Source organism: Brassica napus, chromosome C8 (assembly GCF_020379485.1).
Source record: "Brassica napus cultivar Da-Ae chromosome C8, Da-Ae, whole genome shotgun sequence".
In the NCBI taxonomy this organism is placed as follows: Eukaryota; Viridiplantae; Streptophyta; class Magnoliopsida; order Brassicales; family Brassicaceae; genus Brassica; species Brassica napus.
The window spans coordinates 33,239,241-33,262,477 of NC_063451.1; the positions used below are offsets into that span (position 1 = coordinate 33,239,241).

At 33.5% G+C, this 23,237-nt stretch overlaps 3 protein-coding genes across 3 annotated transcripts; all 3 read right to left on the minus strand.

The window, feature by feature from the left end:
- Window positions 1–3,641: 3,641 nt before the first annotated feature.
- LOC106418043 (CDPK-related kinase 6-like) lies at window positions 3,642–8,966 on the minus strand. The gene is made up of 11 exons (XM_013858726.3): window positions 7,868–8,966; window positions 7,613–7,743; window positions 7,419–7,460; window positions 7,209–7,317; window positions 7,050–7,128; window positions 6,648–6,944; window positions 6,450–6,559; window positions 6,196–6,300; window positions 5,773–5,835; window positions 5,505–5,672; window positions 3,642–5,423 (listed from the first exon to the last, which is right to left on the minus strand). The coding sequence occupies exons 1-11, from the start codon at window positions 8,399–8,401 to the stop codon at window positions 5,283–5,285; spliced, it is 1,779 nt and encodes a 592-aa protein (XP_013714180.2). The 5' UTR covers window positions 8,402–8,966; the 3' UTR covers window positions 3,642–5,282.
- Window positions 8,967–9,139: 173 nt separating this feature from the next.
- Window positions 9,140–11,261, minus strand: BNAC08G21080D (protein IQ-DOMAIN 15). The gene is made up of 4 exons (XM_013858575.3): window positions 10,903–11,261; window positions 10,376–10,621; window positions 9,952–10,155; window positions 9,140–9,837 (listed from the first exon to the last, which is right to left on the minus strand). The coding sequence occupies exons 1-4, from the start codon at window positions 11,044–11,046 to the stop codon at window positions 9,373–9,375; spliced, it is 1,059 nt and encodes a 352-aa protein (XP_013714029.1). The 5' UTR covers window positions 11,047–11,261; the 3' UTR covers window positions 9,140–9,372.
- A 2,197-nt stretch (window positions 11,262–13,458) lies between these two features.
- Window positions 13,459–16,348, minus strand: LOC106418655 (polyadenylate-binding protein-interacting protein 10). The gene is made up of 11 exons (XM_022705121.2): window positions 16,254–16,348; window positions 15,741–16,156; window positions 15,174–15,281; window positions 15,034–15,078; window positions 14,882–14,954; window positions 14,697–14,809; window positions 14,569–14,628; window positions 14,424–14,471; window positions 14,279–14,344; window positions 14,005–14,066; window positions 13,459–13,862 (listed from the first exon to the last, which is right to left on the minus strand). Exons 2-11 carry the CDS (start codon window positions 16,101–16,103, stop codon window positions 13,805–13,807), a joined length of 996 nt encoding a protein of 331 aa, XP_022560842.1. The 5' UTR covers window positions 16,104–16,156; window positions 16,254–16,348; the 3' UTR covers window positions 13,459–13,804.
- Between the last annotated feature and the right edge of the window lie 6,889 nt (window positions 16,349–23,237).

The following is a 23,237-nucleotide window of genomic DNA, read 5'->3' on the forward strand; positions in this document are numbered from 1 at the left end:
AACCAAGATTGCCATCTTGATTTCTTCGGTCTCCCCCGACCACGCTTTAGTTCTGGAGGAAAGCATTCTCGTTCCTCAATATGTTGTGACACGATAGGATATATATTCTCTGAGTATCCTGCATACAGATAATTCTTTGAGTACAGTGGACATACAAGTGTGGAGATATGCAAACCAGCATGTATTCCAGCAGCTATAGCATGAGAGCAAGGTATTTTCTCCACTCCATAGACACCACAATCACACTTTGCATGTTCCAAATCAACCACACAGTCCATTTTGCCACCTTTGACAAAGAAATGCCATCCATCAATTGGTTCGACCGTCATCGTACCCGCTATCTCTTCTCGAACAGCAAGCAAGTATTCAACACCCCCGCTATGTTCAGTTGTGAGACTCAAAGCATCTTGTCTCCTTTTCCAATACCATTTTCCTAACTTCTGCCTTATGAACTCCAGCAGGAACGTAATCGGAAATCCTCTTGCTCGCTTCAGTGCGGAATTAATAGATTCAGCAATGTTGCTTGTTTTTATGTTGAACCTGTTCCCCTTACAATAAACCCTTGACCATAGCCTGACGTCGGCTTTCTCCAAATACGTTGCAAGTTCCGGGTTTGCACTCCGTATCTCAGCCATGTACCGGTCAAAATCGTAAACCGTGTGAGCATAAGCAGCCCCTTTCACCAAGTACATGAGATGTTTCCCTTTAAACTTTTTGACAATGTTATCTTGAAGGTGATAATAACATATTCCTCGGGTTGCCCAAGGAAACACCTTATCACACGCACTTTTAATGGCCTTGTGCCGGTCGGAGACTATCACCAGAGGCTTGTCATGAGATATACAACTAGCCAATTTTGTGAAAAACCATTCCCAAGAAGGTATATCTTCCTCATCCACGATCCCAAAAGCCAATGGGAATATCTGAAAATTGCCATCTTGTGCGGCTGCAACTAACATAGTTCCTCCATACTTTCCACTTAGGTGAGTTCCATCCACCACAATGACCCTTCTCTGATACTTAAAACCTTTGATAGAAGCTCCAAAAGAGAGAAATAGATACTTAAATCTTTTCATAGAATCAAGTTCTATCGCCGTGATAGAATCAGGATTTGCAATGGAGATTTGCTCGAGATATGATGCCAGACGCGAATACCCTTCTTCTGCTGATCCTCTCACCAATCTTTGTGCATATAACAGTGCTCTGTATGAAGTGGTGTAATCAAGCGCCATGCCAAACATGTTCCTCATTGCATCAGTGATATGCTGCGGAGTTATCCCATCAATGATTCCAACACGATCAATGAAAAGACTACCTACATACTTCGGAGTACAGTGTCTCCGCTGAGCGATTCGGTCTCCCGCTGAGCATAAATGTTTTTCCACATACTTTGTTACCCAAAACGTGTTTGTCCCATGTTTGACACTCGCTCTGACCTTCCATCCACAATAGCTAACCGGACATGTTGCCACAACGAGAGTTTTCGTTGATTTGTATAATCTGAAAGAAAACTTACCCCTCACTGCTGCCAACCGCAGCTCTGAAAGCAGTGCACCCTTGCTAACAAAACTCTGGTTGACATAGATACTGGTACCATTCGATTTTCCTCCTTCAATAGCATTTGTCTTAGCATATGTCTTTTGGATTTCTTCAAAACAAATATTATCATCATCTTCCTCGTCCTCATCTGGAACCTTTCCATAAAGACTGTAATCCCCACCATTCTGATCCGTTTCACCAACAATAGAATTATCAGCATCCTCCTCCCCATTTTCCTCCTCCCCATCTTGATTTTCATCTTCAACAAACTCATTATCACCAACATCTTCAAAACATTCATCAGCTTCATCATCATCACCAACATCTTCTTCCCATTCACCAGCTTCATCATCATCACCAACATCTTCTTCCCATTCACCAGCTTCATCATTATCACCAACATCTTTTTCCCATTCACCAGCTTCATCAATATCCCTTTTCTCTGAAACCGTTTCGACCTTGCTGCGGCTTGATACACAAAGACATACTCTATGGGTTTTGAGTATCTCCAGCAAGTTTCGAACTTGTCTATCACTTGTAACATGAATGGGAAGACTGCCTGGAGCCATCATCATTTCTGCTGGTAATGAGTAGCTAATCTCCACACTCACTGTTCTCATGTCCAGGTTATAATCTTCTTGAGCCATTGCAACAAGTTCAGCATGTGTTGAATCTTCATTCAATAAAAACAATCTTGCTCCTTTGAGATCATCAACCACAAAATCCCAACGGAAATCTCTCAACAACCATTCTCCATACACTGCATGTAACTGAAAAATCATCTGCAAATATTCAAAATAAAACACATTAGTAAACATAGAGAAAATGAAGAAGTTCAATAAACATTGCCGCAGACGACTTAGCATTAAGTCGTCCAGAAGACTTAAAGGTAAGTCGTCTAAAGAGGTCACTTTTGCAATTGAAAATTAAAAGGGACGACTTAATTCTAAGTCGTCCGGCTTTGTTTGTTAAAAAAAAAACTTCAGACGACTTATATATAAGTCGTCTACGAGAAACGGGCTAGTTTTGCATTTGACCGAATCGTGTCAGATCTTTGACTATTTCTGGACGACTTATAATTCAGTCGTCTCTGGAAAGTTAAAATTTCAATATTTTATGAAAACTTGACGACTTACGTGTAAGTCGTCCTAGGTTAGTTTTGTAATTGAAAAATAAAACTTGAAATTTAACTTTCTCCAGACGACTTAGATGAAAGTCGTCCAGCTAAACGACTTAATTTAAGGTCGTCCGGGATAAGCAAGGTTTGACCAGAAAATTGGGAAAAATTCTGGACGACTTTGCTTTCCCCGGACGACTTTAAATTAAGTCTTCTGGAGGGACGACTTTATATTAAGTCGTCTGGTTAAAGTTAAATTATGAAGTTTTATTTTTCAATTACAAAACTAACCTAGGACGACTTACACGTAAGTCGTCAAGTTTTCATAAAATATTGAAATTTTAACTTTCCCAGAGACGACTGAATTATAAGTCGTCCAGAAATAGTCAAAGATCTGACACGATTCGGTCAAATGCAAAACTAGCCCGTTTCTCGTAGACGACGTATATATAAGTCGTCTGGAGTGTTTTTTTTTAACAAACAAAGCTGGACGACTTAATTTAAGTCGTCCGTTTGACCAGAAGACTCATCAGTAAGTCTTCTACATACAGATGACTTACTAGTAAGTCTTCTACGCGAACAGATCTTGAAAAAAAATTCAAATTCGTACCTTAAACTAGGTGAGATGACTTCGTTTGCACACAGGGTCTTCTCCAACCACCCAGAACCTCAAACGAAAGCAACCGTAAGTCAAAACGAAAGAAATATGGCTCTGTCAACCATAGCCCATATTTTGAATCAAAAGCTTGAGTTTTTTGGATGAATATAGAGAGAAAGTGAAAGAAATGTTGTTTTTAGTTCATAACAATTGAAACAGAGAGAGTGTAAAGAGATTTACGTGCATTAAAGGGCATTAAAAGCTCCAAACAGTTCGTACAAGGTTGTTGCCACTATTCATTGCAGTGGCAATATTGTAAATACTTGAAGAAGATGAGGTTGAGACAGTAAAGAAGCAATTTTCGAAAAAAAAAAAAAATGTTAATGGCATTTTCGTAGATAAAATGCAGGTGTGGGGTTAAAATCTCAAAAAAAAAGGAGTCAAAAGAAAAGGTTAGTTTTCTGTTTGACTCCAAGTTTTGAGTCACTTTTGCAAAAAGTCCTATATAATAAGACTATATCAGAATGTAAAAAAATTTGTTCATCTATTATAATATGGATTACCGTAAATGATATACTTTTGTCATTTCGTCAAAACAGTAATATAAATTGATAACAAGTATTACATTTCCAAATCTATCGTATCAATAAGTTTGAAGTACACATCTAATAAATAAATACAATAAAGAATTCTCTTCAAATCCTAACTTAAACCTTAAGAATTGGTTCTTTACATTTCCTAATTGATTTTTTTCCATTAAATTCTTTTCAAATAAAATTAGCATGAAATCAACCAAAATTTTTAATAACATGAATATTTAATAGAATTAGAAAATAGTAAATTTGGATAACACTAGAATCTAAAGTATTTTGGAAAAATGATTTCAAATACATACTCGAATAACACAAGAATTTAAATGAATTGATGAAATACATAATTGAATAACATAATAATTTAATGGAAACTTCAATATCTATCAAATTAAGTTGAACTTATAAATTGAGTACCCCCATCTTACGCAATATCTGATTGACCGCCATTCCACTCGGTAAGTCAAAAGTATTTCGATTTTCGGTTTGGTAGTCAGTCAGTTTAGAGTTTTTAAAAAATACTTAACCAAAAACAAACCAACATAAACGAATCAAACTAACCAAATTTAATAAAATTAACAAAAATATTTTAGTTTTTAAAAATCTTTAAATAAAAATATCAGTTTAGTTTGGTAAAAGCTTTGAAAACTGAAATAACTGAAAACCTGAGTTGACCAAAAAATTTATGTCTAATTTGGTGAGATTTTGGATAAACCAAACTAGTCAGAAATGAATGATCTGAATCAATTTGACCAAATAAACCGAAATCATAGGCATAATAATAACTGTGGGTGAAAGAATCTCCAATATCTATAACTCTATGGAGAGTGACTGTGGAGAGAATAAAATTAGTTTTAGGGATATTTGTTTGTGATCTTGTAAACATTTTGAGGATACTTTTGTTATTTGTTGGTTTAATATTTGCGCCAAATTTTTGGTCGGAAGACTGAAAAATCAGCTACCAATTTCTAATCACATATCACTAACGACCGATCGTTCCAAACGAACAGTAATTAAATGCGGTCGCTGGTCGCTAGCGACTGCCAATAAGACCGACAAGGCCCCAAAATCAAAAGTACAGTCTGGAGTTACCGAATCAGAAGTGCACGCGTATGCATGATACCATGTCTTAATACAACATTTCAATGTGTATATCATAAAAGTTTTATACCTAAACAGTTGATTTATTACACCTCCAATACTACTGCTTAGAGGAAACAAAACCAGAGCCAAACAACCACCACCCATTTTATAAACTCTTTCTCTACAAACCGAAATGAATATTTTAAAAAAGAAAATACAAAAAAAAAAAGAAATATTTTCCATGTTTGTTTGTTTTTGGTTTTGGAACGGCTCCTCTGAAAGCAAAATGCTCAATACAAAGGGGTGCCTTTTCTTCTCAACAGTATTATTAGGGTGTGATTTGCAAAGTTAGAAGTCACCTAGTAGGTCTCGAGCTCGAGCTTCGAACAGTCACACCGTGCAAGAACTTTTTATACCCCAAGAAACTCAGCTTCCCATCCAAACTCCGGATCCAATCCTTGAGCAATGGATGCGCATTTGGTCCTAAACTCATCTCCTGCACATGCGTAAACCCCAAGATTCATGCCAATGATTGTGGTTTTATAGATCTCAGAGATATATTGAAGTCCCTGCATACCTCAGCGAGTTCTTGGACTGAAATGGCTCGGCTTCCTTCACGTTCGAAGTCCTCAAATGCTGTAGTTGCGATCTGTTCCCATTCTTCAAGAGCCTCTAGTTGATAAACGCTAACCGCAGCTGCACAGAACTCTTCAAAATCGAGTTTCCTATGTGCTAAGGGTTGCAACTTCAAGCAACAAATAGGAAAAAAGAAAGAAAGATGTAATTATGCAGAGACTTGAAAACGCTTGGGACTCAAGGATCAATATGTGTTGTTGCGTGCGTACCAAGTTTAAAATGTCAGGAAGCCTAGATTCGATCATAGCATCCGTAGCATATCTTGTCAAAGCCTGCACTTGCCATAAAGAAGCTTTGTATTGCATATGAAGAACAGTTGTATCAAAAGCTATGGTTAAACCAAGAAAAAATGGATTAGAAGCTATGGTTAAACCAGGAAGAACAGTTGAGGAGTTGACCTATATATTGCCTAAAATTCTTGGATTACCTAGTACAAATCTAAGGGGTCTTGGGTTCAATTCCCGTTGGGAATGGTATGCATGATCTCCTAAAAGGTCATGGGTTCAATTCCTGTTGGGAATGGTATGCTCTCCTAAAAGGGGTGAATTTAAAATTGTTTGGAACTTGCCCTATGGGATGTATGTCTGGCTAAGACATTCAAAAAAAATATTGTGTGGAAATAACACACTGACCGTAGTGAAATTGTGAAGAAACAAGCCTCCATCTTCTGGTTCCAGAAGCATGAACTGTGCTTTAAGGAACACAAGCTCCTCTTCTGGTATAGCTTTGGATAGAGACTGTGGGTACAAAGTAACAGCCAAAAGTAAAGATGTATACAAGACACAAATACATTGTGGATCTTGACAAGAACTGAAAGACTTGAGCAACAGATGGATCTAATAAATTAAATATGAAGTTGAAACATTTCAAACGATACGACAATTACCTTAAGTGCTGCTCGTCTGAAAGGAGATGCACGAATATAAGATTTCACTAGTTTGTAGATGGAGAAATCAAGAAGCAAACCAGGGTTTTCACCTCGTAGCCATGGATGAGCTACAAAAAAATTAAACATACTCATGTTTTTCATTTCACCAACCAACTTCTCTAGTTTTTTTAACACTAGTAATAGTAAGGAGCATACCTAAAGCTTGAGCAGCTGTCATTCTTTTCCTATGGTCTTTGTTCAGTAGCCTTCTCACAAAATCTTTGGCAATAGGAGATATAGAAGGCCACGGCGTATCTTCAAAATTAGGATTCGCTCTAAGGACACATCGAAAGATCGCAGACTCGGTTCGTCCGTAGAAAGGTCTACTTCCACAGAGTAATATGTAAGATATGACACCGATGCTCCATATATCTGCTTCAGTGCCGTATGATCTGTGGAGTACTTCAGGTGCAACGTAGTATGCACTTCCTACCACATCGTTGAGACGTTGATCTGATTAAAAAGATCAACAACACAAAAACACCAAATCATCCTTTGTCAGCTCGCTAAGTAAAACTCTAGAAGCAAAGAAAGAGGAACAAAGACAAAGATCACTACCGAATCTGGAGAAATCAGATAAACCAAAATCTATGACCTTGAGTACTGCATCCTCATTTTTGCTGGTGAACAGAAAATTCTGGAGACGAAGAGTAGAGGGTTTACTTAAGAAACTAGCTACACAGTTATAACATTTTTTACAGTGGGTCGAAGCAGAACCTCAGGCTTCAGGTCACGGTGCACAACACCTTGAAGATGGAAAAAAGCAGTTGCAGATAGAATTTGCACAAGAATACGCTTAGCATCTGCTTCTGGAAACCGACCACCTCTGTAGTAAGATATAGTCAGTGCAAGTTTAAACTCCAGACGCAATAGAAAGCTAAGATAATTACAGGAAACAAAATTAAAAAATGAAAAAAAAAATTTTACCTTGCCAAGATTCTATCCAATAACTCTCCACCTTCACATAACCTGGAATCATAGTGGAGATCAGTGACTTAAATCAACTCTACTGTTACTATCTCTATAAGAATGTTACTTGAAACAAAACTTTAAGCAACAAAAGAATTTTGTACATCTTTAACTCAAAGAGATTAGCATTAACTAGACAGAGACATACTTACTCCATAACCAGAAAGACATTATCTGCGTCCTCAAACACATCGTAGAACTTAACCATATGCCTATGCCCGGACAGAGCTTTCAGCAGTTTCACCTCTCGGCGAACATCTTCAATGGATAGAGCTGATGTCATCTGAAACCAACCCCTCAAATTCATTACCGTATTAAATAAAGATAAGACACATTGTATCAATACAAAGAACATATCTTTGATCATTCTTTTGTCACAAAACATGTCGAGAGAAAGAAGCACAAACTTTGGCTTTGGCGATGATCTTGACTGCTACTGTTTGCCCTTTGATCTTCCCTTTCTTGGCTTTTGCCCAACAAGTATTACCAAAATGCCCTCGACCAACCTCCTTCCCCAGCTCGTACTTCCCTTCGAAGTGCTTCGAGAATCCGAAGTTATTATCCAACCTCTCAGCGGTTTCGCCGGCTCTTCCCTGATCATCGACTTCCTCACTTTCCTCAGGGATAGGACCGTCTCGAGGCTGAGGAGCCGTACCCCTTCTCCGTCTCAGAGCCGCCAGAATCGGTTTCGCTGGTGAAGGAGGCGGGAACGGCCATTTAAACTTTCTTCCCGGCGTTCTCGCCGGAGAAGGAGCTACTCCCGCCGGCAACGGGCTTTGAAATGGGCTAATGGTGTAAGGGTTGGCTTCGGTAGAGCCAGACGCAACTGGAGAACTGGGAACTGACGTACGGTGGTTGTTTTGAAGCTGGGCGACTCCGTTGGGTACATCGCCGTCCTTATCTTCAACGGTGGAAATGTTCCGGCTGTAACAATGACCCATCGTCGCCGTATGGTTTTAAGTCAACTAACTGATCGGTAAAAAGTCAAATCATCGGACGGTCAGGAAACGACGTTGAATAGTAAGCTTTAGAGATAAACAGAACCAGAGAAATGTTTAAACGACCGATGAGGAGACAGGAGAATACAAAAAGAATAATAATTAATTAAATTATTACAAAACAAAGTTTGAGTTCAAGAAGGTTTTTGCAATGAAAAATAACGGAAGAGAAGGCGTTGAAAAAGTGCCGGTGGTTTGCTACAACGACAGCGACGGAAACGTGACTCCTACGACAGCCAAGTGAGCGTGGTGACGTGATTTCATTACAGTGCGTTGCCTTGTGAATTTTTTTTTGCTGTAATTAAGTTCTTTATCATGTAAACCAACGGAAAACTCGATGAAAAGATCATTGTAATGTGTTACACATCTTAATATTATCGTAGTTAAAAGTTGATAAACTCTTTGACCAAAAGAAAAAAAGGACGAAGTAAAATAAATTGCATAAGTAGAAAATATTTTAATACAAAATCAGAAAATTTCTTTGACAATCTTTTCAATTAGATAATAAATGGTAGATAAGAGAAAATGTGATTCAGCATAGTTGACGAAAAATATTATTCCCTACTTTGCAACACGCGGAAATGAAACAGTCACAGCTACCTTACTAATCTATTTAAATTCTAATAAAACTGTGTTAAATCCATTTGACATCGAAATAGTCACGTCGTTTGAGCTTTGAAGAAGTCTAAATAAATTGATTATTGTTTGGTGCTGAAAAGAACTACAATTATTTTTATGGGTCAATCAATACATCGAAATAATCAACGTTAAAGAAGTCTAAATTGATAACTGCCTGGTGCATATTAATTAATGAAAAACAAAAAATCTCCTGGGTCAGTCAATACTCAATACATATATAAAAAGAAAAAATTTCAATCGAGAACCGGTTCAATCAGCTCCCATAACCGATCAAGTTAATTTAGTGCTGAACATCCTCGTGAGTCGTGATCATCCATTTCCTTATCGTACCAAAAATAACCATGCGATTGCGGAATATCTTTGTGAAATGACAATCGCTTTCTAACCAATTGTAATCTTGGTTCGTTGTCATCTAAACCGGTCTGGTTTGATCTCTGCCTAGGTGCGCTGTGTGGTCGGAACCTAGCCACGGTTGAGGCAGTCGTAGACATGTAATTTGGTATCGAATGGCCTTGCCTCGTGACGCGAGAATTCCCACGCGGTGTTCTGTCTTTGAGTTGTTGATGGTGTGAGTATGTATTGTACGTATCGATCTCAACTATCTTGACCGGTTCAACAATTGTCTGATCGGTTGACAGTCTCCTTCCAATTTCTTGATAACCGAACCGGTTTAATCTATTTTGTCTCTTGTCCTCTAACTTGCTTTCACTATGTGCTTCTCTCGCTGTGGTTCTCCACATCTTCATTTGTAAACCAAACAAAAGACCGGTTGGCTTATTAATATAATTTGAATTAAAATGTAGAAAACGAGAAAACTAGTAATAAATAGTACACTACTTCGATTGAAATTGCACCTGTTTAGAAAAAGCACGAGACAAGGTAGTTCCGTCGCCGGGACTAGCCGTGAGTTTCTTCCGGTGATCTAGAACTCGAGCCTGGACCCGAACTAAGGCCTGAACCCGAAGCAAAGTAATGCTAGCTCTTCTACGCACGTTGTGGCCTCTCACTAAGGCTTGTAGTAGCACAACTCCCTTTAGGGCTTTGAAGGCCTTTCGTGCCTTGAGTCACAAGTCAACAAAATCAAACTCATGTTCATCTATAAATGATATATATTTAACAATTTTAGCATAAATATACCTCAAAATGGTTTGAAATTATAAAATTATTCTAAAACTTTCAAGTTTGTATGAGGACTATTAGTATTTCCTAAAACTATGTTACCAGAAACTGGAAATGATATAAAAGTATAGAGGCTGCAATAGTAAGTATTAGGTTTACCAGGCATCCTCGGTAAGCTGTCTGAATGAGAATAGCTGCCAAGTGTCTTTTAAGGTAGACAGATGTCCGACAGAAAAAGACGGCTTCCTTAGCCGCCGGAGACGCTTTTTTCTCCGTTTCATCCACCGCAATCGCGTCAACAGAAGCTGAATTAGTGTTAACGGCATTTTTAATGTTTATTCCAACGTCTCTTGCACAAGAATCAGAAGAAGCTTTCTTGAATAGCCATCTTCTTTTTCCTCTCTTCTGCACCAACCAAATTATTATTGTTTATAAGCTTTTTAGTATGAAAGATTTATGTAAATTCTAGATCCGTTTATATAATTCAAAAATTTCAGTTCATCAAAAATCAGTTTTGATGCTAATGGTGCCGTTTTTAAAAAAAAAAATTATAATAACTTGAAGTGAAGAAGGTACGTTTTGGGAATATATTGAATAAAAAGATGTAAATATTAGTGTATATGGCACGAATGAATCTTAAAAATCAAGAAAGGTCCACTTTATATAATTAAGTGTGAAGCAAGTACCGTTTGTTGCTGGTGTTCCTCTTCGTCTTCTTGGACAAGGCCGTTGTCTTGTTGACGTTCTCTTCTTCTGGGACATTTCTTCTCTGGTGACCGGAAAACATTCTTAACCGCCGTGAGCCATGAACTTCCGCCGTTCTTCCCCATCAAGATTTACCTTGTCTGCTTAATCTTTGTTAACTATTGCCACTTTCTTGGTAATACGGACATGTAAGGAATGGTTGAGCAAAGAAGGAACACTACACCCTCCTTTATAAACGAAGAGCAGGAACCTTTTTGTTGCTCAATATTAAATTAGAAGGTTCGGAACATGTACATTTATTTGGTGATGCAATAAAAAGTGAAACTCTGATCTATATTGATCTTATGTGTTATTATACTAATTTTTATTTAATATTCTGCTCGGTTTAGTGTCTCGTATAACTAGAGCTGGACATTTTATCCGTTAATTTTGATTCGATTCGTTATTTGTTTCGACTCGAGGATATCCGTAAGTATTCAAAGCAAAACAATTAAAAATCAATATTCTCTAAAAACAAAGCAAATTACAAATACTAAAAATTTCAGAGTCGGATATCCAGTCAGCTAACTCCGACTTTTATAAGAATATATATATATATATATATATATACAATTAAGTATAAAAGTTTATATGTATAATTTTATATAACTATTATTTTAACATATAACTTTCTCAATTTTATTTACAAAATTACTTACAAAAGTATAAATTAAGAAAGGAATATAAACTCTTTATAAAAACTATAGTTCTTCTAAATATTTATGTTTTATCAGAACATTTAATTTTTTTTTTTAAAATTATGAAACATAAGTTTCACTAATCTTTATTTTATATTTTTATATTATGTTAAATATTTTTTTTCAAAACAAACTTGTATGTTTTTTTCTAAATTTATTTGTATTGAACAAAGTGGATGAGATATCCGTAAATATTCGCAAATATCTACAAATTTTCCGGATATCCATATTTTTCCGAAACAAAACAAATCGAAAAATTGACTAAGAAGCAAATCTCAAATACTGAAAATTAAGGTACTATTTGATCCGCGCCCACCCTAACAGTTCCATTCAAATGTGTACTTATCCACTATCTCTACGACAAGAACAAATATGTTTTTGTCATGTACATGCTTGGTAGCCATCACAACTCACAAGTGACGGCCAAATGCAAAACGAATATCCGAATATTGTGTATCCATTAGATATAAAACAAACACATAATGTATCCGAAAAAGCTGCGAGAAAGAGGAAAAATGTTGGGAGTAAAGAAGAATAACGAAGCGGAAAATAAAGTAAAAGGTAAAGGAAACAAAAGAAGAGTGGAATAGGTAGGTAGGCATGCTTTGTGTTCGCAAATTAGATAGGTTTGTGTCAGAAATAGGAATTATTTGTAACATGAAAGAATGCGAAATGCATCCCTCGAGAGTGCAGAAAGCTGTTCCTCCTCTTCTTTCGTTATCATATAAGTATAATCATTTCTTTAGCCATTAACGTCGCTATTTGACTCGTTTATCAAGACTTTATGTTTTCACTGGGAAGTTGATTGAGAAATATATGATCATATTCTGTAAAGTATATTTACAATTACTAAGGAGCACCTCCAGTAAAAAGAATTCTCTGACTCAACCTAACAAAAATGTAAAAAAAATACTGTAGTGTTTAATTAATAATATTTCAACAAAATGAACGTTTCAAATGTTGAAATATTTTCTACTTTAGTTTTTGACATGAAATATTATTTAATTAAATCTTTTTTTTTTCATTTTTGTTAGATACCGAAACTTGAGGACTTCTCCAATGTTCCAACGTAACCATACATGAAAATGGAGACGTTCTAACGTAGCCATATACTATGAAAAATATGGGTATCCGTTGGTGAAACGATAAAGCGTCTCAAAGTGCGGTAAAAAGTACTGATAAACCCAGACAAAAATGGTAAGAGGGTCAATATTAGGAAATGGTGAAGCGTAAAAGATGACAGTTCAACTACATTTTGATTGGTAAAAATGAAGGCACGTTAAATTGTGTTAGCATTTTGCATTTGAACTAAAAAAGTATGTTAATTACTAAACCTATCATGACTCTACTCTCTAATGAATGAATAATATATGACTTCACCAAAATCATGCATAAAACTCTTAGATCAAAATAGTTTGATAACTAGTAATTAATTTGCTTAACAACAATACCAGTCAAAAATTGTGAACACAACAAAAAATAAAGGCACAGGGCAAACAGAAAGTGGTTAACCCTTTTTTTTTCTCTTTCTAGATTATGTTTTACTATTTTAAAATTATTTCATTTTTAGAACAAATAAGATTAAAAACATAATTACATTAATTAGCTAACCAAACAGGCAAATATCAAAACCATATGAGACGAAAACCTAGCAGGGTACTTTGTAACGAATGATGCGAACTATCTAACGAATGCTTACTTGCTTAGCAGCATAATACAAAGAATAAGAAAGCCAAACCAGACCCATACTAAGACAAGATCTAACTGAAATCAAGAACCCAAAGAAAAAAAAACAGTGAATCGCTGCAAATGTCTTGAGATAGTTCATAAAAAAATAAATATCCAGAAGGTGTTTTCGACAATAACAACAACAAAAGAGAAAAGGAAACCAATCTTGGTTTTGGCAGACTCTATAGAAAAGAGGAGAAAGTTAAAGATCAAAGCTCTTAAAAGTTGTTCAAAGATACCGGGCAGGCTCTGCTGCGACTGCGAAGTTAACTTTAAAATAAAAGACTAATACGCCTCAAGTACCTTCTTCTTCTCCTCTTTCTTTCTCTCTCTTTCTCTCTCTCTCTCTCTCTCTATATATATATATATATATATATATATATCTTTTGGGATCTCCTGCAACAGCTTTCCCATCATTTCATTTGCACTCAGGGCGGTGAAGGTGAGGCCTTACTGGTGTCTTTGATGGGCTTACCCTTCAAATCAACACAGAGATGATTACAACATTCCCAAATGAAATCACAAATAGAAACTAGTAATGGCTAATACTCTACAAGTCTACAACCTATCATGCAAAAATTGACATTAAGGGGATAACAATACATAAAATATTTTTACCTTATTGGGAGTGCTCCCAATACAATACCACTGTAGTGAAGAGCAGCAATTGCACTCTCCGCCTGAGACATTACAACAAAGTGTGAGTTGCCATTAGATGAGATGAAATAAAAAGTTTGAACCTTGGATAATGTAATCTTCATTTCCAAGTTAATGCATCTAACTCTTTGAGATTCAAAAGAAGCTTAGAGACGATCTTTAAACAGTAGAATCCTAATTAGTCAAATCACCAAAGCTAATCACTAGAGAGAGAGAGAGAGAGAGAGAGAGTTACCATGGCAAACTCAACAAAAGCGAAGCGGGTTTGGTGGTGATAGTCTCCAAGCCTCAGACGATGAACCTACAACAAGATTATGAGACAATATTTGATCAGAAAAACACATATAAAAAGCGTAAACCATCCAAAATCAAATCCTTACCTCTCCGCAAAGCATTTCAAAGAAGCTTTTCAAGTCAGTTTGACTAACCTGCAGATTCCAGAAACAAAAGACATTTGATGAAAGTTAGTTAGTTTTCTCTGATTAATTTTGAACAGCTAACAGTTTCTTATGGAAATCAAACTACCCGCTTGTCAATGTTGGTGCAGTAAACAGTCCTCACGCACATCTCTCGCTCATCCTCAGACTGGAAGAAAGAAAAAAATCTATCATTATGCTCTCAAGGTTTGATTAAACTGATTATGTGAACCTTACCCGGGGAAGGAAAGTGGGGTTAACAGGGGCGATAGCGGTTTTGGAAGGAAGCACCTTAAGAGGGTAAAAACCAAGCATTGTTCCCGACATGCTCAAAGCAGCCCTAGCTCCCTCTGCAGCAAATATATATCTTACACTAGTTACCAAACAGTACTGTGAACTAGTAAGGAAAGGTAAGAATGTACCTTCATTGGTGAACTCAACGAATGCGAAACGGAGGACAGACTTTGGATCACCGCATACACGACAATCAACAACCTTTGCATCCCAAACAAAATGAGGAAACCAGTTATTGCAGATGAAAACATTCTAAACATAGCTAAGATTATATAAGTACCTGTCCACAGTTAACAAAGACACCTGCGAGGTTCTCCTCGGTAACCTACACACAGGAGACAAATTAAGAGAGAGGCATTTGGTTTATACAAAATGGATTCCGTTGCAAGAAAAATGGTTATCAAAAGCCAATAATTTCACCTGTTGATCAATTTCAGAGACATACACAGTTCTCCTAATGACATCTTCCTTCTGAGCCAAGCTGGTTCTTTTGTTCATCCTTCTCTTCCCTTGCCCAAAGCTCCTTCTCTGTAGACACAGCAGGTAAAACAAAAGGATTACAAAATTGATATAACACACTTTTCTAGAAGATGAAAAGATCTGAAAACTTCAACAGTCATACACATAAAAAAGGAATTGTAACTGTAACAGGCAAAACAGCAAACAACTGTAACTTAGCAAACCACACTCAAAGTATAACAGCTTCTCCAACAATGATCAAGCGACAGACTCAAAGAACACGTAAAGCCCAATCAACAAAGAAGCTACCACCACCATCATTGTAAGCAAAACACACACAAAAGGTCAAAACTTTATAATTATTGTATCATCAAAATTTAGGTACTAATCACAAAAAAAACGGCAGACGATTATTTACTAAGAAACTAGACAACTAATGAAGAACCAAAAATGACTCATAAACTTCTTATACATCAAACATCACACAGAGATCAGAGAATGGATGAGAACACATATATACATACATACCCTTGTAGCGAGATGATGACTCCCGTCAGCAAAATTGTTAGTAAACCCCAATCCATTCCCCCCGGATCGAGTTCGAGGAACAAACTCCTTAGCCATCGGGTTGAGCTTCGAAAACGCATCAGACAAATCTTTGATCTCACTCTTGTTGAGACTCCCTCCACTCTCCCCATTTGGACTGGTCTGAGTCTGATCCTTTTGGGGAATCTCATCGGTCCGACCGTCGGAATCTGGAGTCGGAGAATCCGATGAGTCAAGAGAGGAGGAATAAGAGTTAGGGCTCTGATCATCATCAGGACATGCAGGCTTCGTGTCGGCTGCTGAAGAAGACTCAACTTTGACACCAGCATTCTCAGCGACGGCCATGATCGGACACAAAGAGGTGAATCTCAGACACAAGTTACGAGCTTTGCCGATTTCTGCATCAAAATTAAAACCAAATTGAGAAATAGAATTGAAAAAAACAAAACACAAAGAGCAAAGAGAGAGAGAGAGGAATGTGAATCGATACGAAACCTGAGACTTATCAATGGTTTTCCATAAATGACAGAAAAAAACCCAACTTTATATCAATCAGTCACAAGAGCCACTCAACACAAAAGCAATTAAAAAAAAAAAAAAAAAAAAAAGAGTTTTACGGAAAACTAGAGATTGATCAGCTGTTTTTACTTTTTTTTATATATTGATATTTGTTTTTATATATTTTATATAAATCGTAATATAATTAATTGTATTAAAAATACATGAACCGAATCAGTTAATATGATTATTTTTGGTATAAATATTCAAACCCGTTTTAAATACATTTGTTATTTAAATATTTTTAGGTTTATATACATCATAACCGAACTTATCCAGATCCAAAAAGACTCAACTCAAAACCCACACATAAATTTATAATATTCAAACGAGGTTTAATTTCAAAAAAAAAAAATGATACCCGCAGAAAACAATCCTTACATAAATAGATAGTCAATGTTCATGCCTAACTGACTTTATAAACTAATAAAAATGATTTTTTCTATGTATTTGGCTAAATTAAATGAAATGGAAAGAAAAAAATTATTTATTAAAATTATTATATGGAGTGAAAAATTAAGTGACAACAAAGTAATATATTTTTATTATTTTGATTTAATTTATTATTTTATTCACAAAACATGTATTTATATTACGTTTTTGGCTACATAATTTTCTACTCATTGAAACTAAAATTAAAAGAAATGTTTTACTAAAATAAATTAAACATAACGTTTAACTATATGCAAAACCCAATTATTTACATTTTTATTTTATAATTGGTAAAAAATTAATGTTGATTAACTAATAAATAAAATATGCACTATTATTATTATAATATAATTAATGATGTGATGTATTTTTAAGATAATATAATTAATGAAATTGTTAAACTGGTTGAAATATGGAAAGAAAATTAATGTAATTATATAAATAAAATTACAAAAAAACACTATATTTTTTATACTGCTATTCATATTTCCAAACAATTATCATTTATAATATTATATATGTTTCCAAACAATACCAAAAAATATTTTAGTTTTAATAATATAGATAACTAGATAAATAGTCGACAAAACAGTTAGATAAATAAAAATTAAGGAGAAAACCTGGTTTTAGTTAAATTAATAACTCACCCTAAATTTAAGATGTATTAGTTTAAATTTGAAAAACACCCTACCATAACCCGAAAAGTATCACAAGATTAGTTTTATTAAACAAAATAGGTTTTATTAAAAAGGTAAATGACCTAACATATTAAAATAAATAAATATTGACATTTAACTTTTATTTTGGGAACAAAAGCTAAAAGAAAAATATTAATGAGATTTTCCCTTTTAATTTTAACTAAACAGAATTATAAATAAGTTGTTAATTGCAAATTTTAATAATATTAAAAATGAACATTTGCAATTGCTGCCTTACTATCGATTTACTCAAGTAGTTGAACTATTATGGTTACATTTTAGCACTTTTCAGTTTACCATAAGTTATATAAACTCTTTTTTAATAACAAGAAGGTTTTCTTTACAATAATAGCTAAAAACTAGAAAATTAACCTAACTACAAGTTATATGAATGCTTTAAATACACAAATCATTTAAAATTATAGATTTAGCACATCTCTAATATATTTTTAAAAAATTTGGTACAAATTAGAAAACTTGAAATTATGAGTTTTACCAAAGCCACCTCAATAATTTGTAATGAGATCTTTCTATTTTTCTAAGTCGCTGCGCTAGAGAAATAATACATATTTATCCATGTTATCGACGATTTATTTTCTTAATAATTTGATTTTATTAAGATTAGATTTGCAATTGTCATGTTTTTTCTAATGATATGTTTTTCTAATGATAAAACTTTTCATTTAAATTTTGGACTTATTCATAATGTTATTTTCTCATTATACAATATACTACTGAATCATTTAATCTACTAATAGTGTAAAATATTAATTGGGTAAGAATATTTTTTTGCCCTCTAATAAAATTTATTTTGGTCATTTTTTCATTGAAGGTTATTTTGTGAATATAAACTAAAAAAGATTATCTTAACGAATTTATCTATTCAAAATATGTCACATTTACAATCATCTGGATAAATTGATATCCAATAGTAAAAGAACGTTAATTACTTGATTCAATGTGATAAATCTGCATATATAACATTTAAATATAATTAATTAGATCAACTAAGAAATAAAATTATAGTTCCACAAGTCAAAAGTCAATGTAGCCATTTTTGTTTGTTAAAATGTTAAATTTATTTATCAAAAGGAAAAAGGTTTACAATACTAATGAATGGGTAGAAGTACATAAATTGGAACAAACGACATTCTCCTTACTAAGTAGTTCTCCCCAGCCAGCGGATTATATGACCGTTCAATAGTGAACTCTTTAAAATCTCTTTACCACATAATTATTAATACGTTTCCATAAAGTGTGAATGATCTCAAAGACCACACAAGCAATATGAAATTCATATGTATTTCTACTAATATGAAAACATGGAAAGAACAAACAATTTATTTTTAAGAGAAATAAATTTTCATGAATGTTTTTCATATTGTATGCTAATTCAACCTCAATCACATGATTTTAGAAGAAAATTGAAAAAAAAATTATTGAACAAAATATGAATTTAAGATAAAACAAAATGAATATCCAACTAACCTACTGTACAAACACATAATATTTATCGGTTTGGTAAAAAATTGCATTTCAACGAGGGTAGTATCCTAGTGGATAGGCCAACGGGTCCGGACAGTTCAGAGAATTCGGATAGTTTTAAATTCAGATATTTCAGTTTGATCAAAATCTCACCTAATTGAACCAGAAACATTTTGGATTGGTTTGATTTGGTATTTGGATAATTTGGTTTTAATTCTTTTTACCGAAACTAATTGAAGTATTTGCTTTCGATTATATTTCGGTTGAAAATTGGATTAAGTTTGGGTAATATTGGCTTGATTGGTTATTTCAGTTCAAAATTTTGGTGAATTTGGTTAATTCTATTCAAAATTTGGTTAACAATTTTTTTTTTTGAAAAATCGAATTAATTGATTACCGAACTTAAAACCAAATGTCTTTTTATATACATACCGAGTCGAACTGAACTTTTCACCGAACTAACCAAAATTTTGGTTTGGATCGGTTCGGCGGGTTCGGTTCAAATTCCCAGACCTACTAGTGGATACTTATGTTTATATTTAACTTCTTTACTCCTTACGTGTGTTGACAAAGTATATATATTTTCTTAAACTATCATAATTACAAGAGGAAAACAAGTCTTCAAATGGTATCACTAACTTGTAGATGTTGAAAACTCTCTCACTCAATGTGAGAAAAGAAAAAGTCATTCAATTACTTTGACAAGTCACGAGAAGAATTAGTCTTGGGTATCAGTGGGTAAACTGTTTCGACTATTTTTTTTTTGTTTCTGCAGATTTAGTCAAACAAAGAACATTTACATATACTTTAAAAACATGTACAACTATTAGTTAATTAAAGATTTCATGTTCTTCTTTGCAATTTTGTTGATAGATGTTCATTAGGAAATACTCTTTCCGTTCCAAAAAGATAGATCTTTGGTATTTTCACACATATTAAAAAAACACATTAAACTACCATAATAAATGTATTATTTTCTGTAATTTTCAATTTTCAATAACTTTTAACTAATATTAATTAAATAAAGTTAATTAATTTTTTTTAAGTTTACAATTTTTTCCTAGAAAACACAAAAAAATATATACTTGTGAAACAATTTTTTTTATAAAAAAAAGTCTATTTTAATGGAACGGAAGGAGTAGTAAAAACTTTAAATGTGGCTTACAACATAATTTAACGTTTAAAAAATACTTTACCTTCTTTACTCTTTTGTGATACTAGTATTTTTTATATTTGAATAAAATATGGAGCATAAATTAAAGGATCATTATCCCCGGTACGGGATCATTACCGCCGGCGCCACCACCGTCACAACCGCCACAACTGGTGAAAGGAGTGTTTACGCTTCGTTCTCCTACGCTTCCTCCTTGGTAAAGCATGCATGATCTCCTTCTCCTCCTTCTCATCTGAAACCTCATCCACAAAAAGACCAACCTCCTTCGTTGCTTCATTCATGGTCTTCTACTTGTCACCTCTGCATCAGAAAGAGAGAAGAAAAACATAAATTCTCGGGAAGAAACCAAAGCAAGCAAGAAAAAGGTTCCTTGACCATTATGTCAAACTGAGGACCTTTGTCATCAATCTTTGCATCAAGAAGAGACAATTATCTTACAAATAAACATATAAAGTGTCCATAAACCTTAATACCTTGCCAATACAGTTAAGCAAAAAGGAGAAAAGAAAAGAAATCAATACAAAAAATGATATAATTAATCCCTTTTATATTATCTGAGGAACATTGTATATAATTAAACTTTCATTCATGTGTTTATTACATGTGTGCCTTTTCCTACGTGTCAACATCACAAGCTCTCTCACTTCATATATTCAAAAATCCTTTCTTAACTAGACTAATTACAAATTTTGTCATTGATCATTACATTAAAAATTTGGTATATACTATAAGCTTATTGACTAACAAAAAAAATAAATCCGCGCCCTGCTTGCTAATCTTCAATTACAAACGATTGGATCTTTAAATACGCAGATATTTTATTGCCATAACCTGAGATTCTTCATAATGATCGATTTCGTTATATAGCCTCACTTAAATATTAAAGCCTTTCTATATAGTTAGACTACATAAAATCCATTGTCTACGTATGTATCTACATATCTACTTATATATATGATGCTGCAACTCTTCTCCGTATTAGATAAAGATACCAATCACAATCGCAATGTTCAAGAATTACTACATAATGGCAAAATGTAATAGATATATACATACACTTTTCTTTTTAAATGACATAAAACGATCCAATATATTATATTTTTAGGAGCTAATAATAGTTTCAAATCTCTTCCATTGCATCTTAACCATGTTTATTGTTTCCATAATTATCAATGTAATTGTAGTCGACGATCATTTTATGATAGTTTAGATTGAAGGCAACACAATTTAATACATTACCATTTCGATTTTTCCCATAATATATGATTCAAATTTGAATTGTCAATCACGAGATCAAATAAATTATTGTCAATGGCAATGTTAGCGTGATAATGTAAACAAAATTGACGTGAAAAGAGGAGTTTCCTATATAAGGGATTTAACGGATATTGCATCATTGTTATTTGAATACGGTTTCATCACGTCAAAGTTATTACGAATACATGATTGTCCATCGTTGATTTATACATACTTTTTGCAACGGAGGATATTTTTACATTAAATTTGCGTGACCAGATCATATATTGCTTTAAAAAAATATATATAACAGATTTATGAAGTGAACAATATTTAATTCAATACTCTTTTTCAAAATATTGTGACAGATATTCGTTGAAGAGATCGTTTGATTTTGTGACAGACTAAATAATTCTCAAACATGTAATATATTGCTTTAAAAATATTTCTAACAAACCTATGAAGTGAACAATATTAAACTAAGAATTCTTTAAAATCAATTTTTTTTTAATATTTTAATACTTCGAAGATCATGATCAAATTATGCATAAATCTATGCAATTTTCGACCAATTATAAAACTATGCAATATTGAAACTACATATATGTGCAAAATTATTAATCTTAGTTAGAAAAGTAATTAAAATCGACAGTAATTTAGGAAAATACATTAAATTTCCGTAAAAAAATCATAATATTTGATTATGTCTTTTTTATGATGATTAATTATCATTTCCGTAAACAATGCATAATTGATACAATCAAATTATTAATTATCAAAATAATCTGAAGAAAATCAAGGATTTGACCAGTTTAGATTTTATAAACGTATCAACCAGATCTTAAATTTTGGAGTCAAGTGTGGAATCAATTCATAATTGATTTTCTTCCGATGATTTTGACAATCATGTCAATATTTTTCCCTTGGCCTACAAATAGTTTAATGCTTAGATTGACAAGGTTTACTTCCTCAGATTTCATTATTTTATACGTCCCAAATTTAAGCTATTTCTATATAGTTTGAATTAATTCCTTATTTATGGTATAAATATTTGTAATTTATAAGCTATAGAGAATGTTAATATTCGGTCATATACTACAAACATATTAATGCCATCGGCTAACTTTATTTCCTCAGATTTCCTTATTTTACAAATTAAATTTATTTGAGATTACCTAAGAATATGGATACTGAATATTCTCTTTCGCCATAATGCAAACCTTTGTACAATAATATTATCAAGTTTATAATCAATTCATGATCTTCACTAAATGAATTTTTAAAACCATCAAGTAATTTACTTCAATTATAGTCGTTGAGAAACACGTTTCCATATGCGATTCAAGATCCAAATTTTGCCTAATTTGAGAGCTACGTTTTTTAAAACATGTGAAAAGACCAGTTTTAAAGTAAATTGTACGGTAAGTATGGAAATATTAATTAGTAAACATTTGCTACTATAATTTTGGCTATTTGTTTTCATCATTAAAACTCTATATAAATACGCAGTGTTTACAACACAACTCCTCACCACATCACTTTTTCTGAATCATCATTAACGAAACCAGAAGTACACCAATGGCGGACTTTATAGGATTGTAAACGAAGAGTTTTGAAGCCACTTTTCACAACAGTCGTAGTTTTCTTAGTTTTTTTATCTATTTTGTTTCCTTATTATATAGGATATGCTTTCACATTTTATTTTATTTTATCGCCTATGTTTCGTTTTATCTTATATTCATATTTTATTTTCTGAAAGCAATAATTATATTGCATATATTTATTTTTATCTTTATTTCATAATTAATTTTATATAAGTTTTTGTTTGCTCTTGTAGATTCATTTTCACGAACTATATTTCAATCACACAAAATAAATAATACAAGTTTTAAAAAA

Excerpts from the sequence above, each read along its gene's own strand:
- LOC106418043 (XM_013858726.3), bottom strand. The coding sequence starts at position 8,401 with ATGGGTCATTGTTACAGCCGGAACATTTCCACCGTTGAAGATAAGGAC. Across the intron at positions 7,461-7,612 it reads AATGTCTTTCTGGTTATGGA|GTTATGTGAAGGTGGAGAGT; the intron begins GTAAGTATGTCT and ends CTATGATTCCAG. Across the intron at positions 7,129-7,208 it reads ACCGTGACCTGAAGCCTGAG|AATTTTCTGTTCACCAGCAA; the intron begins GTTCTGCTTCGA and ends CTTCGTCTCCAG.
- LOC106418655 (XM_022705121.2), bottom strand. The coding sequence starts at position 16,103 with ATGGCCGTCGCTGAGAATGCTGGTGTCAAAGTTGAGTCTTCTTCAGCA. Across the intron at positions 14,472-14,568 it reads GCACCAACATTGACAAGCGG|GTTAGTCAAACTGACTTGAA; the intron begins GTAGTTTGATTT and ends TGGAATCTGCAG. Across the intron at positions 14,067-14,278 it reads CTTTTGTTGAGTTTGCCATG|GCGGAGAGTGCAATTGCTGC; the intron begins GTAACTCTCTCT and ends GTAATGTCTCAG.
- BNAC08G21080D (XM_013858575.3), bottom strand. The coding sequence starts at position 11,046 with ATGGGGAAGAACGGCGGAAGTTCATGGCTCACGGCGGTTAAGAATGTT. Across the intron at positions 10,156-10,375 it reads CAGCTTACCGAGGATGCCTG|GCACGAAAGGCCTTCAAAGC; the intron begins GTAAACCTAATA and ends TTGTGACTCAAG. Across the intron at positions 9,838-9,951 it reads CTCGTGCTTTTTCTAAACAG|ATGTGGAGAACCACAGCGAG; the intron begins GTGCAATTTCAA and ends TTACAAATGAAG.